The sequence below is a fragment of the Polyodon spathula genome, chromosome 4 (assembly GCF_017654505.1).
Source record: "Polyodon spathula isolate WHYD16114869_AA chromosome 4, ASM1765450v1, whole genome shotgun sequence".
Classification (NCBI taxonomy): Eukaryota; Metazoa; Chordata; class Actinopteri; order Acipenseriformes; family Polyodontidae; genus Polyodon; species Polyodon spathula.
In genome coordinates, this window is record NC_054537.1 from 95975544 (window position 1) to 95996179 (window position 20636).

General features: G+C 36.9%; 1 protein-coding gene across 1 annotated transcript in view; it reads left to right on the forward strand.

Annotated features, from left to right (window-relative positions):
• LOC121315184 (collagen alpha-1(XXII) chain-like) overlaps positions 1 to 20636 on the forward strand; it is a 107901-nt gene that overhangs the window by 2942 nt on the left and 84323 nt on the right. Inside the window, exons 2-4 of the mRNA XM_041249234.1 lie at positions 9062 to 9210; positions 10980 to 11546; positions 18714 to 18791. Coding sequence (XP_041105168.1) covers positions 9120 to 9210; positions 10980 to 11546; positions 18714 to 18791 — 736 coding nt within the window. The 5' untranslated portion in view covers positions 9062 to 9119. The remainder of the gene's footprint in view (positions 1 to 9061; positions 9211 to 10979; positions 11547 to 18713; positions 18792 to 20636) is intronic.

The following is a 20636-nucleotide window of genomic DNA, read 5'->3' on the forward strand; positions in this document are numbered from 1 at the left end:
TGTTTTGTTTGTTGTTTTGTTTAACTTTTTTATTTTGGCCCTCATGCCTGTGTATTTGTTCCAGTGTTTTGTTTGTTGTTTTGTTTGACTCTTTATTTTGGTCCTTGTGCCTGTGTATTTGTTCCAGTGTTTTATTTGTTGTTTTGTTTGACTCTTTATTTTGGCCCTTGTGCCTATGTATTTGTTCCAATGTTTTATTTGGCTCTTTATTTTCTCCTTTGTGCCTGTGTATTTGTTCCAGTGGTTTGTCTGTTGTTTTGTTTGACTTTTTATTTTGGCCATTGTGCCTGTGTATTTGTTTGTTGTTTTGTTTGAATCTTTATTTTGGTCATTGTGACTGTATATTTGTTTCAGTGTTGTGTTTGTTGTTTTGTTTGACTCTTTATTTTGCCCTTGTGCCAAGGTATTTGTTCCAGTGTTTTGTTTGTTGTTTTGTGAAATAAATGTGTGCAACAGTGCTAACAAGGTTTGTGGCTAGAGCAAATATAGTTTTTCGACCATATATACCATACAGATATGCTTTAAAATCATACAAAGAGTAAGAAATACCAACAAACATAAGAAATAGGAGAGTTGTAACTGCATAACACTTTAAGATGATATAAGTCGTAGTTAAACTAAAGACTGTTTGTATGAAGCTGTATGGAGTTAGTGTTGCTGAACATATTGCTGTGCAACAATGGAAGGATTATCCACCTGTTTGACTGTCATGGATGTAAGTAAATAAAACTAAGTAAAGATCACCCATTTATTTTTTAAAATCAGTTACAATATATATCATATATATATATATATATATATATATATATATATATATATATATATATATATATATATATATATATATAATAATTTACTCCGAAATGATTGGCAGTTTAAAATTGGAGGATCTAAGTTTCATACAATGAATCAGTCCTCCTAAAAACCGGGCATCTCCCTGTCTGACACGTGGGGTGTTGTCACTGTGTAGGCATGGCACCGATGCAGCCGCGAATGAGCCGTGTCAGCTATGCACTAAATCCACCCAGCAAATATGTAAATGAGTCATTTTTAAAGCGTTGTGATTTATCAGCTGTATATCAAAACCTAATTATTTTTGGCTTGCACAAAAGAGAGCATATTTGACTTGTAAACAGAAAAAAATATATATAAATACAGCAATTTTTTAATAGTCATTGTAGGTGTTATATATCCATGATATCGGTAATTCACATTTTGGCTTCATACAAGAAGTCACCGAAAAAAATAGTAAACAAACCATGGGTCATTTTCATTGACCATGTTTAACTAATCTTAGATTACTTCACATAAAATAACATTCAGTAGTCAAGATTTTAGATAATCGGGATCTATGAAAATGGCTGCCATGTGTTTTATTTTATTTTTCTTTAAAAAAAATCCTTAACTCATCGAAATATTATTTTACTGTCCCATGTTTAAATTCTATGAAACATTTAACATGATTTTATGTGTTATCTAAAACTTACCACCACGTACTTGTCCATTTGCCTTAAAATACTAATTTGACATTATCTTCTATGTTGAGATTATCTTCTGTGTGTATTCAGGTTAATAGTTCAAAGATGTTGTTTTTAATGTTCTGATTGGGGGATAAAGAAGTCAAAGGGTATTGTGTATATTTTAAAAAGTTTTGAGTGCGTACTAGATTTTTACTTTTGTGGCCAGTCCAAAATAAAGAGCGTACCCCCAGTGCCGCGCAATATGACACAGCGGATAAGTGTAAACGGCACTGTACGCTCGTCTTAAAAAAATCACCTGCTACATAATAAAATCGACTGCATTTTTATGGGTGTTTCACTAACGTTAAAATAAAATAAAAATCTTATTTCATGGGGTTGGTTTTATATTTTAAGAAATTATATTTTTTAATATGGCACATTTCGTTGTGTTGCGATTTTAGACCTTAGTAAAACAAAATCAACTCAAACATACGTAAATATTTTGATACGCCCTTGTAGTTGATATAATTGTATATGAATGTATAGTTATATATTTTGATTCATGATAACTCTGATAATCTTACAATGATTTCAAAATGGCTGCATTCCGGATGTGCACTCCCATAGGAGTCAAAGTTGCCCATGCTGTGTTCGCCGGCCCTACTATTAGCACATCAATAATAACAAAACAAAAAAAAGGTCTCTAGAAAAACTAATCGTATGGTGATAAAGCCTTAAACTTACAAAGGGGGTGATGCAATAAATAAATAAAACTGGTTTGCAATCCTCTCGATCTTGTCCTGGTATTAAACTTCAAAATATGAGGTGGTAGATGCATTTCTTCTATAATGTTTTTGAAGTGGCCTGTAGGGATACAGTCATTTTTTGTTCCTAGTGCCTAGCCTTATTCCAATACATGGCTCAGAAAGAATGATTTAATAGTCCCATGGCTTATTATTTCCATGAGACATCCTGGAAGAGAGATTGCATCGTCAGTGCTGAGGCACCGACATTGGTGCAGTGTGGCACATCAGGGCTAAAAAAGAAAAGACCACTAATGTAATGTACAACAGAGAGAAGGTAACGAGACAAACTTTTTTTTTTTGTGTAATATCTCTACTCCCATTAAATATCTAACTCATTATATTACCTTGTTATTGACAAAAGTAATATTATTACAGTACACCGTTACTTACGTAGCAGGGTACCCCAGCTCTGCAAATTAGCAATACCATATAAAGTGTGAGAATACATTCTCATAGATAAATGTTATTTGTGCTTATGGCGTGTCATAGCTAAACATAACATGGGGGGGGGGTTCGTCATAATAAACATGCTGGTCTTCAGCTAGATCTAATTTTACTGCAATTTTTTAAAACTGTGCAAAACATAAAACGTTTACAAAGATTTATTATACACTTCAAACATTTGAATCCCAATCGAGACCCTTACAACACAAATAGAACCCATTCAAATGAAAATAGGGGAATAACTGGGTGCGTTTTGATTCCAACTCAACTTACTGTTTTTATAAGTTTTATTTATTGTAATTTCTGAGTTTTGCTTAAAGCATAGTTTAGATTTATAATCACCAGGGCTGTACAATATTGTATATTTGGCTGTTTTTGTTGGAAGATTCTAGAAAGTTGGCTAATGTGATTAGCAGAGGTACTGTATGTCCTCTGAAGAGACTTCTGAATCCTACACTGCTTACTTCAATTCATAAGTTCCAGTGGAAACAGCAGACGCTCTGTTTGGAGTTTGTACTGTAGCTTTCATGACAGGCGCTAGAAGGCAAACAGATGAACAAACAGCTTACCCCATGTGTAAACCTAGGGACCACAGCACAAGTTCTTATATAGGGTAGGTTTTCTAATCAGTTAGCATTTGCTACACCAGCTGTTGAATTGTAACAAGGCCACTAGCAGTTTTGTTTGGCTTTTAGACAACTGCCACTCATGCTTGATTCATAACAATTCCTCGGCTTCTGTCTAATTCATGTCCGTTGGTGTGAAAGCCACAAGGAATGCAGTGTGGAAAAAAAAAGCAAAGGGAACTGTGGCAGGGCAGGGCCCTGTCTGTAAATATTGTTGTGTGGTGATTTGGTGGTGGTTGACAGGGATGGGTTTAATTTCCTATCCCTGCCAAAATACATGTGAGAATGTGGCTGGAGCTAATTGAGTAATTGATAATTAGGCTCCAGCCACATGCTATAAAAAAGGGGGAAATGCCTTTGTTTGTTGGAGGTCTTTTGGGGTGAGTGTTTTTAAATTTGTTTTGTGTTACAAAGTTCAGTGAAGGCTCTGCCCAGCCTGAACAGTTTTTGTTTGACCTTTTATTTTTGGCTCTGTGAGCAGTGTTTTGTTTGACTTTTTGATTTATTTTTGTTGATTAAAACAGTGCAGCAGCGCTTTAACTGCAGTTTTACTGTCTATGAGTCTCTGTCCTCCCAGCTATCCTGTCACAGGAACTTAAATCCATCCTAAAGGCATGTTGTTGGTGTGTGTTGTGGAAAAGGAGCATCAGGTCCTGTAATCGTTGGTTTTAAAGTGTTTTTCTGTCAAGCCATTATTAATAGCTATGAACAGAGCAGCTGTGAGGTCACAATCAGATCCTGGCAAAGACCTTCAGAGGGAAGGTACTCTTTTTTAAGGTTACCAAATTTCTGTGAGGCTCAACGGGATGCATGGTGAGCTGGGGGGCGGGAATGGGTAAAACTGGAATCACTTTCCATTGAAATGTGTACACAGCAGTCCCTCGCTGAATAAGGTGTCCGGTTTAAAAACATTTAAGAAAATCTCACATACACACAACTTTATAGTGCTTAAATTATTTTAAATATATAAATTAGTGATGGGCACCAATATCAGTATTTTTATATGATATCCATATTGCTTGATACTGATAATAATATATTTAAGTTTTGATGAAATAAACATGGTGTATGTAACTACTAAGTTAAACACTATTTTTCTTGAAGTATTAAATAATATCAATTTGCTATGCTGTAATGGATTTATTTTTAAATATAATAACATATACATTTTTTATCATAGCAAAACCAGAAATATCACCCATTTACTCTCCATAAAAATAAATAAATAAATAAATAAATAAATAAATAAATAAAAAGTTAAAAATTCCTATAATAATGTGATAAATACAAGTACTATGGGTGTGCCAAGCACTCGGATCATAAGAGTATCCACTTCAATTTTGCTTACAAGTAATACACAAATAAAAACATGAATAAAATATTGCTCTTAACTTGTAACACATTTATTTGCAGCTGAAAGTTGCAGCTGGGCAGAGGTGGCTTGACATGGAAGATTACATGCATTTATATTTTCACCCTTATTCTCCAACACTACAATTACATAATTTGGTAAATTTACATTTAGTGAGAGGTTTCTCTACTAACTCAGTCATGGATGATCAGGATGGTATTCATTATAGCAGGTAACGAGTTGATCGAATAAATATGCTTGTAAGAGCAGAGAGATGCTGTATTAACACCAGCAGAATACAGAAACCCCAGTTTCTAGCAAAAAAGTTGTGATGGTGACCAAACATGTGTGAGTACTGTTGTGTAAAAAAGTAGCTTAAAATTAACAGTTGTAGTTAAGAAATGTAGAACAAGAACAGAAACAAATAAAAAAAGCGCAAGAATTAAACAAGCAAGGACGTGAAAAAAGATATTTTTGTGAACTCTTTCTCCAGTCAAATTGTTTTGAGTCAACAGAAATGGATTTTGTTTGTCTGTTGCATCTTGCATCCCAGATATAATAGATTTAGTTACGTTGTTTACCGTCAGGAGTTTTAGTTTGATTTAATTGCACAAGATCCCCTAGTTAGATGATGAGCTGATAAAATCTCTTAAGTAGTAGGCACAGTAATCTAAGAGCACCGTTACCATAATGAAAAACAATAATGTAGCATGAGTTTTGTGCTAAAGCAGGGTCAGCTGTTGAAGAGGAAACAAAGTTTATTTCTCAAACTGACAATTTTAAAAATGTGAAAGCAGAACACACAGAAATTCTTGGGACTGTAATTTGGAAGTGTACTATGTAATGCAGCTTACTTGATTACAGTAAACAAAACAAAAAAAAACAGCATTTACTAAATTTAGCTCTCAGATTGTGCTAATGAAAATGTATGACGATGTGCTTGCTGTGCTGTGCTGATGTGCTGGGGAGATCGCACTGTGGTTGATCCCGCCAGCATCGCAGCCGTTGTGTGTGCTGATGCACTGGGGAGGCAAAATAAGCTGATCCCTGGAGCCAGCATTACACTTCAGCCATCAACACCAGGCAGAAGGATATCCACATCATCAGAGGGAAAGAAATCCAAATGGATGGAGATGTCTTAATTGGTGCTTGGCGAGAGCCGAGTTCAAATCAGCATGAAGTTTTAACATCTACTCTCATGTAATGGAAATCAAGCAATATGTAGATATAGCAGATCAAATTCACTGCAATTTAAGCTTGTTTCTACAGAAAAATAAATGGAATGTAAATCATAAGAGCTGTTTGTGTTACATGCTCTCAGATCAGAACTTCACTGACACTGATCATGCGAACTGAAGCATACTATTCCCTTTGTTATAACTGTACACAATTAAAGTTACGGTCACCAATTCAATATACAACACTTGGAAAATATTGAAAATTATAAATATGCTAAGTTCATTGCAGTCATCAGCTGCATAGATTAACCATTCAGCAGAATGAAGCAACAAACAAGTGAGTACAGACTCAACACACCTGGCTGTAATGGGGTAGGTCTTGGTTTTACAACAGCAGTTTAAGATAACACACAGTTACTGGTACACCTGGTGGTCACTGTTGGAAACACTGGTACTTGAGATGAAAAGGTTGAAAATCACTAGGCTAAGTGCCTGGACTGCAGGTAGATCCTGGTTGAAAAGAGATTGCGAAATATATGGAGTGTAGATCTGCTCTGGTAACACAATCTATGGCCACTGGTGTGGGAATAAACTGGTCCTGCATGCACTGCTCAGTATAGAGGTACAGTACAGGATAGTACTGTATATGCTGTGACATAACATCATATTCATATCATTGATATTCTTATTCCCCAGTAGTGATTGAATCTGTACATCAAAAAAGTAGGCAGTGTCTTGGTATTGAGTCTAATTGTAATGATGGTTCTATCAAAGGTAATCTCTGGGAACAGGCTGCACATCCGTTCTTATATGTGATCTATTTCAAGATTGTTTTGTAAAACACCAAGAGGCTGCATTTGAACATGGGATTAAAAATAAAAGAACAGTCTGGTCCTGTGGATGCAACATATATGCAAATGTGTTTGATTTTACAGTGAAGCGTGCCTAGCTGTGACAGGGCAAGGAGCCCTATACATTATGTGTTTGTTTATTTATTATTTATTTGTATATATGATGGTGCGGCCGTGTTTTGTTATTGAATTATATTTATTTAAGAGATGGCGAGAGCCGTGTTTGTTTTTACAGAGGCGAGTTTTGGCAGCTTGTCCTCTGCCAGTGTAATTAATAAACTCGTGCAGGTTGTGGCCGAGAGGTGATAGAATAATTACGAGCTAGTTAAACCCCTCGGCCACAGTATAAAAACTGTGCAGTTTTCCCTGCTCGAGGTGGGTGTTCAGAGGTGAGAGGAGAGAGAAATTCAAAAACAAAACAGAAAGTAATATAGGATCAGTGAAGGCGATTGCCCAGTCTGACCTGGGTTTTGTTAATGTTTTTGTTTGCGTTTGTGACTTTGTTTTATTTAAAGATTTATTTTCGGTCTGTGAGCAACATTTATTTCTGTTTAAATATTTGATCTATTTTTTGTGTAAATAAATGGCGCAAGCACCATTTGCACCGTACCTTCAGTACCTTGTTTGTTTTTGTTCCTGCATCTGGCCTGGCGTCACCACACACGCCGTCCTGTCACACTAGCTTAATAGAGCACAGAACTGAATTATAAACAGTCCTTGTGGGTTCAAAACATGCCTTTAGCATGGACAGGAAGTACATTTCCTGGAAAACCCAGCTGCAAATTTCATCCAAAGCCAAGCAAGTCTATGGGGGTTGGGTGTGGCACATGCCACATCACCACTCACCTGCGCACCAAACCCACAGATATCTCAGTAGCTATCAGTACTTGTTCTTGAAGTTTGGATTATGTCTATATAGTACTCAGTAGACTGATGAGTGGGAGGGAACAACATTTAAATAATATAACACAATGGACTTGGTTTTCAAAGAAATGCAGGGTCAGGAGTTCATTGAGTTTGTAATGAACCTGTGTTGATGTATTTCTCTGAAAACAAATCATTTGTAGAAACTAATTGCTAGTCCAGCATAAGAACCTGTTCCCTATCTTACTTATATCTATATTTACTCTAAAAGAAACATTGAATCTGAATTTGCACAATATAAAGTGTTTGTTATCCCAATATGTGTGTCATCATTTATTATAATTTTAGCTGTCCCCGAGCAAGCCTGAGCAAGGTGGTATTTATGGAATGAGGCTATTGTAATAATGACCCTCTGAAACATTGAATTTGTTAAACATTTACAGTTAAAATCTCACTGTTTCAGAGAGAGAGAGAGCAAGGTCATTTTTATACTGGCCTCACTATACAAATTTCACCATGCACAGAAACAATGACCTGACAAATTATTAAATTCAATATAATTAGCATGTTTACAATCGAAAGACTGATGGGGGACTTTCTCATTATGAAGGAGTAAGGTTCATGTAATTTTCCACATACTTATTTTTTATAATTGTCAGATGACAACATGATCACTTTTTGATAACTTATACAGTAAAAATATACAAGGGAATATGTAGGAATTCTAGAATTCATAGACCCCCCTGTCCTGCAAATATACACGCATCTCCTTCTATTCAAATTCGGTTTTAGCATACCCTGCTATGGTGTATGGGTGCATCATTTTTACACAAAGCTGTAATTTACATGAATGGTCTAGACTTGCCAGAGACAATACTGTACTTTGTTCTTTGACTGAATAGATTAAGTGCCTACATTCTTAATAAAGAGAATAGTAGAGTCCTGGCTTGAATTTGTGTTTAATTGGGACAATAATGTACACACTCAGTGACAAAGCCTGTAGAAGCAATATGTTGTGACACATAACTACAGAGTCGTTAGCTGCTCTGGGAAAATCCTTACTGTACATTAAAAAGAAGCGTAGAAGGTAACCATTTTTCTCTACCAGGAAAATGACAATTTGTGTTGCATTTAAATATCTACTTCAAAACTTCAAAACCTAGGTCTCACATAAAATAGGCATAGGAACCAACAAACATTAATTAAGAATGCCATTATTATTATTTATTTATTTATATATTTATTTATTTATTTTTAAATGTGGTTTTCGTGATGGGCTGCAATGTTTAACAACCATTCATTTCAGTCCAGGCAGCTGGTGTTAACAATGTTTGCCAAGAATATCAGCAGAATTATGCTTAGCAAAAGTCTGATGTTTCTTTTTGGTTGTTACTGTAGGTTTGGTTGTCTGGGAAACTGTTTTGTAAGTTAATAATTCCTTTACTTAATTTTGTATCTTTCATCTGTTGATTTTTTCCTAGAAAAGACAATTGATGGTCACCATAAACCCTTCCTAAAGAAGCAGGGAAAGAGACAGATATGGGATTGGGAATGGCATTTGGGATTTCTCCCATCCTAATACTCCTTGCCCTTGGACTTTCTGGAGAGACAACACACGCACAAAGAGCAGGTAACTGATTGTGTTTCTAGCAGCAGAATTCGTGATAAGCATAACTGTGTCATAGCACTCAGTTCAGCCAAAAAAAACAATCTTGGCTGAGGACCTATTTCATGGGTCTTTGCATTAATGAGGGTTAGGATGAAAAATCAGAGGACCTAGTTTGCATCATTGTGCTTCAGCGATCACTACTGGTCAAGTGTCTGACAACTCCAGAAGGGACTTTAGAATCTGGATGCTTTTCTTTCAGGCATCAGTAGCTTGGCAACCTCTCTTGCTTATGTTCAGCAGTGACAAAAAGAGGACAGTAGCTTGAGCACAATACCCACCAATTGATAGTTACTCCCAGGGATTGCTTGAATTGGGCATTTTAAATTATTGCTACCTTTAAACTTGAGTTAGTATGGAAGCAAAGTTTACTGATACTGTATCTTTAGAAAAATATTGAGATCATCACATGAGAACTTTTGGATCAAATTCCAAGTAGGGTTCTGTGTGCATCACAGAACTGAAATGCCACTGCTCTCTTCTTCAGCTGTTTCTCTTTCATTTAAAAGACTGTCAATGCCTCAGTCATTAGCATATTCACCTTTGACCTTGAAGGTCACATGGTGAAGCCTAGTGTATACCCTACTTGTCAGAACAGTATGTGACAGACGGTACTGATCCGAGCTTCCACCCCGCCATCCAGGCCTAAATACACAATTCCACCTGGTTGGAGGGCAACACAAATCCAATGGCACGTCATTGTGGTTTTGACCTTAGGAAACCTTAAGCCATCGCCTGAATCGAATTTGCCTGCCCACAGAAGAAAACAGAGCCTTTCTATAGAACAGCTGTAGCAACTATTCACTACTAAAGGGCATGTGCAACTCAACAGACACACAGTGCATCTATAGCAAGCTATGCCACTCTCTGTCTTTTAATTAGGGAGAAGTATGGTGGGTAATAATGGAGATGGAGAGGCAGGAAACAGATCTGATGTTTATCAATTTTTCATACAACAATGTAAAAGCACAGAAAACATGCACTGGAGAAAATTACAATATAATAAAATGACAGTATAGTACTTCAGAGGGCTACTAGCAGGCTCAGCTCACATCATACATTGTAGATAGTCATCTAGCATTACATCTATATCCCCGCCCATAAAAACATGAAAAAAGAACAATGTTAATAGTGAAAAATACATGATTTAATTCCAGTGTCTTTGAATTGGGCACCCCATACCCTAGAGTAACATACATTCTCAAGCACTAATGAAAACAGACAATATTTACCAGAGAAAACTCTTTAAGTAAATTAAAACCTGTGTTGCACCAATGGGCTTGTGAATTCTAAAGGCCAATAACTGACATCTCAGGTCAAGGCAGTTTCTAAGGAGGTCACGGCAAGAGTCGTCGGTCAAAGTGTGTGAAAAGAAGAGGTTCAGGGTGAGACCCTGTAATACATGCAGACAATAAGCATTCATCAGGGTAGTGGCAACCAAACATTCAGATGATGGGAGGAGATTCAGTATTGTTATTATTAATTCCATATTGTATTTCTCATACCATCATGTATTAGATACAGTAAAGCATTTTGAGCACTATTATATACAGTATTGATATCATGTATGTATGTTCAACCATTCCAAATGCACAAACTTGTGAGCTCATATTTTTACATTACATTTTCTAAACCCCTACCTTCTGGTTATTATATAGGATATATAGGATACAATGGTTTGATCTGTAAATGATGCTGTAGTTGTGACACATATTTTCCCGATTTTCATCCAGGTTGTAAAAATGTCCATTATGACTTGGTCTTCATCCTGGACACCTCGTCCAGCGTGGGCAAAGAGAACTTTGAAAAGGTTCGTCAGTGGGTGGCCAACCTAGTGGAAACCTTTGACATCGGGCCGGAAAAGACCAGAGTCGGTGTGGTTCGCTACAGTGACAGGCCCACCACTGAGTTTGACCTTGGCAGGTACAGGACTGTAGGGGACATCAAAAGAGCAGCCGGCAACATTAGATACATAGGAGGAAACACCTTCACAGGAGAAGCAATCAGTTATTTAACCACTCGAAGCTTCACAGAGGCTGCGGGCGCCAGGTCCAGTGCACTGAGCATCAATAAAGTTGCCATCTTGATGACAGATGGCAGGAGTCAGGATTTTGTTCTGCAGCCATCTAAGGCAGCGCATCAGGCTGGGATAAGGATGTTTGCAGTTGGCATTGGAGAAGCACTGAAGGAGGAATTGGAGGAGATTGCATCTGAGCCCAAGTCTGCTCATGTTTTCTACGTGTCAGACTTCAATGCCATTGACAAGATAAGAGGAAAGCTGAGGAGAAGGCTATGTGAGAGTGAGTATGCTCTGCTTTTTTTGCTTAAAATGATATTGTGTTCTTGCATGTACATTTCAGCCATCATAAATCTTCAATGTGTGCTGGGAAACTAGGACCCTGATCCCATTCTAGATCTTTGTTCCATCCCTCAGAAGAGAAGAAAGGTGTTACACCATCTCAATTAACCTTTATTTAAGGTTTGTGGGAGAAGAGGGTTAAATAACTTGATTTCGTCCTAAATAATAACAGCCAAGGTAAAAGAGGCAAATTGAACTGTAAATGTTGCACAATATTCCTTTACTGTAGATGGATCAACAACTGATAGCAGCTGACCAAATGATTCAGTTTACATTCTTGGCTATAGTTAGATGTAGCTGAGGATGCCTGAGCCCTGGTAGAAATAGTAAATACAGTGCTTATGAAAGATCTCTTGGGGGTGGCTCCAGAGGCTTCTATTACAATTTTAAAAATAGGGTTTCTGCCTGATTTACAGTCTGGGGGAAAAGTAGTGCACCAGGCTGTTCAAAGAGATACCTGTTTTAAAATTAGTATACAATGTATTGATGGCAACAGAAAAGACTTCCAAACTATTCTGTATCATTTGACAAAACAAAGCTCTGAAGATCTGAATGCACAGCACTGTCAGATAGTATGTCTCCTGATCCACACGTAGGCACACATCCCATCTTTTTTTGGACTTTGCACTATACAGCTAAGAATTTCAGAGGCAAAAAAAAAAAGCTTTGTTAAAAAGGCTGGGTTATTTTTGTTCCTGAAAATTATAGTTCTAAGGTTTCCAGTACTATGACCTTCAGCTTTGACATATAGTCTTCTTCTCATAGTAATGACTTGCTTTAAAAATACAGCTCCGAAAGTAGCCGAGTGTTGTGTGATGCACTGTGATGTCCTACCATTAAGCATTCTGTACCATGTTGGTGTGATGAAATGAGGTTATAACTCTAGAAGCGACTGTCTACACGAGCCCAGCTCTTTTACATAGTGGTTAAGACTCAGTCGCTGCTGGTTAAACCAGCTCCTTATGGAATTTGACAAAATATCTCCTCTCACTTGGAATTCCTAGTAAGTGATTCAAATACAATCTACTAGTAGCGTCCCTTGACCACTCAATGACGTGTAATTTACCATTTAGTCCTTGTTGTACTGTACTTGTTAGAACATATATCTGAATTATTAAAATACTTTTAGAGTAATTTCAGCATATTTGTTGTGCATACTTTCTATATGTACCAAGACATACTAGATCATTTGTAATTTTCATTCATGTGTAACAAGACGGGAGGGGTGGGGGGGTTCTAGGGCTACGACCGCCGGCCTAGAACACTACAATGAGCGTCTTATCCATAATACAAAAGAGCCTGGCTCAGTGCATCAGTGGTTTTAGAGCTTTTAACCTCATCTCATCTCACCAACAGGGGAAAGGACAAAATCTGTATCATACAACACTATAATCCCTTTACACATGCACCCTAAAGCCAGATTTCAATTCAATTGTAGTTGTCCAATTCAAAGGATGATTGTTACAGTATCAAATATTAGATAATATAAGCTCAAATGATAATAAAAATAAATAAAAAATAAGTTAAATTGGATGCTTCTGTATATGTTTGAAAAATCCATACACTTTGTGGTAGAATATCCCTTGTAAAAGTTGCTACACCCTTTCCCATAATGAATGTGGTATCTACAGTAATTTATAAGAAAGACATTCATAACTGTATAGGAGTTTACACATTCTGAGATGTTTGTTTTTTTGCTGCTGAATTACTGGTTTCCTAACCTCTTTCTGATTAGTAATGAACTGCACATTTCTCATTATCCTGTTTACTTCTCTAGATCATGTATGAATCACATTCATAAGCCCCTTTAATAACAGCACATGCTGGCTATAAACACACATTGGTAATGAACCATAACCATTTTTACTGGGCGTTAACTAACCCTGCAGTGTGATACATTCTAGGTGCAGTACTTGTCATGCAGAGTTCTGCCAAGTACTATCTCAAGCTGCAAGGCAACATGTAGTTAAAAACATCTTGCCCTTACTGCGAATGTAACAAAATTTGTGAATTGTCATAGTAACAGACTATTGCAGCTCTATTCTGCAACAGAGAAGTTGGTCAAATACCCAGCAATCTGTAAATTGTTTGATATTACAAAGTAACATTTCAAATATGCTTAAACCTGGGAGGGGCATTTATACTTCTCCTCAAGTACAGTCTTCCTCACAGTGATAAGGTTTCACCCAATGCAATTTATATTAAAATGTTTGGAAAATGATATGCCTCAGCCACAATGACAGGGACCACACTTTTCAGAAGGGACTAGGAAAAAACAAAACAAAACAAAACATAGTGCCATTAAAAAAAAAAAAAACATTCATGCAGGTTCATCCTTTTATCTGTAATCTAGGCTGGAAAATGGACATGCCCTGTCTTTGAAGGGGAAGTTTCTTAGAAATATGTTGGGTCAGGAATCCATCGTTGTTATCATTTCTTGTCCACACGACACATTTCAGTTTGTTTCATGTCTATTCTGAAGAGTGGTTTTCCTGCTATGGTTGCTGGTGTGGCTGAAGGGATGGACGAGTGGGTGCCCTTTAAGCCTAGGTAATGGAAAAATTACATCTTAAATGAGTAGGAAGGGAAATATATCATTATTGTACAAAAAGAAAGCTTTCAGTATATTTCAATATGTTTTACTCCCAAAATTGTAATTCACTATTCACTTTCATTTAGTTAATGTGCAATCAGTCCTTGTTGCCTTCACAATGGGGAACTACTGTAGTCAAGAACTCACAGCACAGTAAAATAAATAAAAAGAGAAATGCCCAGTCAGTCAGTATTTTGGTGTTTCCCTGCAGGTCAGACGCCCATCTCGCTTTAAACAGTGTTTTAATGCTGCTGGATTTGTACCAGAAATGGAGTTTAATGTATGTTTGTTCTGGAACTTTTTATTTTTTGCAGGAATGGAGTTGATTGGATGAGAATTGTCAAATGTTACAGCAAGAATATTTTTAGATATATTTTTTATACACACACAATTAAAGTGTATAAACCTGCCAATAGTTATTCCCTACAAGTAACAAAATCAGAAATTTAATTTATATCAGTCCTTAGAAATTCAGGCATGTGATTGGTTAAAACCTTATAAATATAACCAAAAATAGACTATGCAGGGGTGCCCAATCCTGGTACTGGAGGGCCAGTGTCCCTCCTGGCTTTTTTTGCAACTGTGCCGTAAATTACTTAAATGGACCAATCAAGTACTTATTAGAAGCTTAATTGGTCCAATTAATTAATTCAGTGTACAGTTTGACTCTCATGCGAGTTCTGTAACTCTTTCAACCTACTGCATATGTGATGGCTCTGACCTTAGCATCTTAAACCCATTTACTTACATACTGCAGTCTATAAGCTTAAGGTCAATACATTCTGTATTGTTAATAGGAAATAGATAAAGGAAAGGGCAGGGAACCTTCCCCTCCCAACAGAAGCGCACAAACTATAGTCCCTTTGATTTGACCAAAACCTTATTATAGCTGCGATTAAGGATAATTACAGACCCTGTTTGTACATAAAAGTTGAGAGGAGTGAGGTCAGAGTGCCTGCCAACAACTCATGCTTATAGTTTGCAGCACCATAATTTTCCAAAAAGCACAGAGAGCGACTTGCCCTCTCACACTGAAGGGAGGTCCCAGTGCTGTAGCACTGATGTGCTCGACACCTATGCCAAAAGTTTTGCATCACCTAGAATTTTAAGATTGAGACATAATTTAAAAAAAAAAAAAGATTTTATTTAACATCATTGTGGCAAAGTGGTTGATTGTGTACAGGTGCAGGAGTGATGCAGTGCACAATAAACAAACAAGGAGAGTAAAGAGAAAGGTATTTTATTGTATCCAGGTCTGGTGACCAAATAATAAGACCCCCAATGTGTATTGCGCCTCGTAAATAACAACGGGTTGCAATCCCAAATAATAAACACAAATGTCCACCCCACAACAGTACTAACACGGTCACGGGTGTGTGCAGTAGTACTTTTGGTGGGTGATACAGTTTATTAGTGACAATTACGCAGTGCTGTTCCAGTTTAGCGCTGGCCCTTGGCGACAGCTCCGGAATCGTGTTCAGCCATCTAGTAATATACAACACAAGACAATTACAGAAAAACAAAACAAAACACTCAAACATTTTTATCTCTCACAGGGTCTCTCACAGTCCTTACAGTTCAAATGCTTTAAACCTAAGTTAGTGTACTGAAGCTCTGTCTCTTTTCTAATTGACAGACTTCCTTTTAACCCTCGGAACGAAGTGTCAGGCCAAGTAGTCCAGAGTACTCTGTTCCTGTTACTTAGAGCTCTCACAGGTCGGGAGGGAGGTTTACCACCAAGAATCATGGTCTTTCTGTCACAATCATGTAATCAAAGAAACTACAAAATGATATCACAAAAGTCTACCGGAAGCCATAATAGTAGTACAGTATTTCATGTTGGATTTCAAAGTGTTAAATTTTTTAATTTTTTCGTCAGTTTTTCATTAAGTATGTATGTATTGCAAATGACATCTGTCTACACTGGCACCAATCAAAGACAGATGTAACTAAATTGTTTAGAATTGTAATGTCTTCAAGCCAGCATGATTGGCTGATCACATCAAGAGTCGGCACTCGACAGACAGGAAGATTGCCAATTACATCAGCTTATTCTTTAACCCTTAGCGGTCCATTTATTCAGCGCTTGTCAGGTGTTTCGGGTCCAATTTATTTTCACAAGCACTGTTTATTTTACACAAGCTGTTTTAAAATAAACATTTTCTGAGTAAAACAGGTTTAAAAGGCGCTGTATGGCAAAAGGACATCAGTACTCCTTCTCCAGTCAAGCCCCACCCCTTGTTCGCTGTATTTTTCACAAACCTCTTTATAGACGTGCATACTGATAAATGCTCTCCTGATCACATGTTTTAGCACCAAGCTTCTCAATAATGTGATCCAAGTCATTATTTTATTACTATAACATCTCAAAAAGCTCTGCAAAAATGGGGCTATCAGATACAACACTTTTTTGGGGGCTTCATTCGGCTCCTATCGGTCTCACTAGGCCATTGAAAGGTTTTCCCTGCTTTTTCCGGAGAAAAAATGACTAGAGACCTGTGCTTTATGTCTTTTTGATGATTTCGGACAGGATCCAGACATCGGACTGGAAAGGGAAAATTATAATATCAGACCTGGTCCGACATAGGGCCGCAAAGGGTTAATGGTATGCTAATACCCCTAATGTCCCGTGATTGGCTAAGATGCCAGTCTTTGGCTCTGGGGCTGTTTTAAAAAAAATCTAGTATGGATTTTTAGTGTCCTGTCTTCATTTCTTTTTTCTATGCTCTTCCGCTGATAATAAAAAATAACAGTTTGAAATACAGCAATGGGATGACAGCTGAAAGAGAAGAGCCAGAGATTTAAAAAAAAAAAAAACAGAGCTAGGGAAATCCCCCCCACACCCCCATCAAATCACACATCAAATGTATTTACAGTATAATCGTAAATCTTGAAAAACTACTCACTTCTAAATCTTTTGTAGTCATTTTTGTATTACTTTAGCATAAATACATGTTAATTTGGATTCATATGTTGTTTTTTTCTGACTTTATGTGAACAAAAAGACACACATTTGCCCGTTTTCCCATTGGAAATAGTGATATTTTGAAATATCACTGCCCTGGTCACAAAAGCAAAGTTTGTGGGGAATAATAGCCATTTTCTATTTACTTTTGAGGCATAAGCAATTAGGAAATAACACTTACTACCCAGGAACAAAAAAAAAAAAAAATTGTTACACAGTGTAAAAAAAAAAAAAAAAAAACTGTAATCTGATCTCCACAGATAGTATCACACATATGGGCCAGCCAACAGTGACAGATGTACAGCCAAATTGGCACCCCAGCACCATTTATCAGGAAGTCAAAATATCTTTTTAATGTGCCCTATATTATATGCATACAGCTGTTGTCATGACAACTGATTTATAACAATATTAAACAAAATTATTCACGGTGTTATAAACTGCAAACAAGCAGTTAAAAAGATAACGTGAAGAGTCCACCACCATGTAAATCTTAAGAAACTATCAGACATTTCAACTGCAATAAAGTGCTTTGTATACAGCTTTTATTATTATTATTATTTTAAAACAATATTAAACAAAATTATTCACGGTGTTAAAACATTGCAAAAAATAAGTAAATAAACTATTTAAAAACACCATGTTGCTAACAAGGTCCGGACTTTGGCTCATGCTTTGTAATTGGAGGATGTCTCCTCCAGCTCAGACAGGAATCTTTGGGACGCCTCTGTAGAATGCTCTTCTCCTGTGCATCACACAGCCAATAGAGTTCGTTGGATGCAGAGACCTCAAGTAGAAAGCTGTCACTTGGGCTGCTAATATTGACCACAGGTGTTGGGTGTCTGCCTGTACTGCCGGGCATGGCTGGACGGTATCCACTGTAAAAGCAAAGGTAGTTAAAATACAGGGGCACAAATCTGTGACTGTCATCAGTGTAAACTAACTCTTCCAGCTCTCACACATTTGGAAACATGTCTGGAAGTGACAGTAGGTGACCATGAGGAAGTGTGCCCAAAAAAAACCTGTCCAGCATAGCAATTCAAATGCCTCCTGCAAATAGAAGCACAGAGTATGGAGAGTATACTGTTTACACTTAAACAAACACCTGATATTCAGTCATCATTATCACAGGTACATGATGAGGAAAACATAAGTAGCCTACTGGTCTTTTTGTTTGCAACTTTACTATATAGGTTTTACCAGTTGAAAAGCCATTCAAAAGATTTTTTTTGTATTTCTTAACTAGCCAAGCAAAGTTGAAAGCTACAGTACTGTAACTTTGCTGATACTGTATTTGGTGAAGCACAAACCAGTGCTAGCTGACAGTCCTGCTCATATCACAGGTGCACTCATTGTTTGTATTACCTGTTTTATGGTTTCTTTCAGTACTGTAGGTTTCAGTGTTACAAGCTGTATGCATGTTGTTGTAAATGTAATATTGTTTGGAAATGACATTGTTATACAAAATGTATGTGCTTGTAGAGCTTATTTCTGGTATAATGGTGTTAGGTGTTTTAGACTTTACTGTTCTTTTTATTTACTTTTCTCAGATGCTCTGTGCCCCAATATTCGAGTGGAAGGTGACCGGTTTAAAACTACCAGTGGAAGCAATACAGATGAAATCCCAGGTAAAGAATGTTGGTTTATTACTGCTGCAGTGTATTATTTATGTGATGTGAATTCTTTGCTCGGTACATGATGCTGATCATATATAATATGTTCCTTTTAATTAAGTACAACAAAGCTATTTGTTTTGCAGCTAATCACTATGTTAGGAAAAAAATATTATTCTAACTTGGAACTAAGAAAACCTCCAAAGAAGAAACCAGTAATTGATTATTCTGAGTTAATCATTTTAGAATAGAGGAAGGCTTAATCAAATTGTTTTATGCAGGTTTACATTTGATTTATGAATATGGCTCAATTTTAGACCTACTGCTAATATGCACATTTAGTTTAATTACACCCTGTAATACGACAGGAGGGGGTTGATAGCTTCCCTGCCTAAAAACATGTAAGAATGCACATTTTGGTTTAATTAGTTTAGTTTAACAATATTTGTGTTAATTGTTTGATTGTTTATTATCCCCTGCACCTGGCTATCATTGTAAATTAGAGCCAGGTGCAGGGTATTTAAAGGAAGCGGCCAGTGTGCTCAGGGCTGCTGCTGTGTGGAGGGCCCAGTTGATGGTGCTTTCAACCGTATTAAAAAAAAAAAAAAAAAACATAAAAAAGGTACCATGTAAAAGCCTTTTTGTGTTCTGGTTTTGTTTGTTCACAGGTAAACAGCTTGGCTGTCCTGTTGTATAGTTTAGGTTCCAGTTGTGTTTAATTAGTGCTCAAAACAGAGCTAGGTGTTTGTTTTGTTTTTATTTATTTTTGTAATTCAAAAGTGCATGTCAGCATGGTTTCATTTGCATCGTGTGTGTGGAGTCATGTTTAAAGAAGGGAAAAGAACCCGAGCGAGCCTGTGTGGCGAGTCTCCAGTTCACAACCCCTAACCTAAGTTCAGTTGCGCTGTACAAACTGAACAGATTTCATACAACTGATCACAATCTTGCCCTTGTTTATGGTGAATCCAGGGACAAACTAAAAACTTTGACTTAACAATAAAAAATAAAAATAATTTATCTTTGTCAAGCACAAAACTGATATCTATAAAAGAGAGCCTAAGAATGTTAAGCCATTGCATTGCATATTGCTCATTCTTCTCAAAGTAATTTGCCTGCAAACCAAATCTGCCAACCATCCATAAAGTTATAGTCAGTCTAAAAAAATTCACATTTTAACACTGTCCCTAAACCTGTAAATAACAAAAGATTTCAATGTTTTTGGATCAGAATAAAAGATGGTATATTTGTTATTGTTTTGGAGTTTTCCCAATCAGCTCGAATGACATATACCTACACCGTATGTTATGGAAATAAAAGGAACAAAAGAAGAAGCAAATTAACAATGCTGTGCTGAAACCAAGTAGCCGAAGCACAGCGAGCTCGGGAGACATCGTCCAGCTTGCAATGCTTTTACCACAGATTGTTCTTGGAAATATACTGGATAGCCTATAAATTGACTGACTTGACAGATCTTAGATGGGATCTTGCTGCTGATGAAAACTGGTACAAAGTGAAGAAGAAGCCAACAACATTGTTGCTCACAGGAAGCTAGTTAAGAAAGCTGGTAGACATTTTTTAAAGACTGGATGAAATCCACCGCATTTACGTGTTACTGATTTGTGTTTATTTTAAGAACCTCGTGAAGATGCGTGACTGGTCAACTACTGAGTAGTTAATTAACTGACAGTCACGCATCAATATTAAACTTGTACAGACCCTGGGTAATAAGATAATTACTAGCTAGTTAACCCTTTGGCCAGAATATGAAAGACCTGCAGACTGGCTGCACAGAGAAGTGCTCAGAGTGGAGAACGGTAGTGGAGAGTCACGAGGTAAACGACTAAAACTGAAACTGAAACC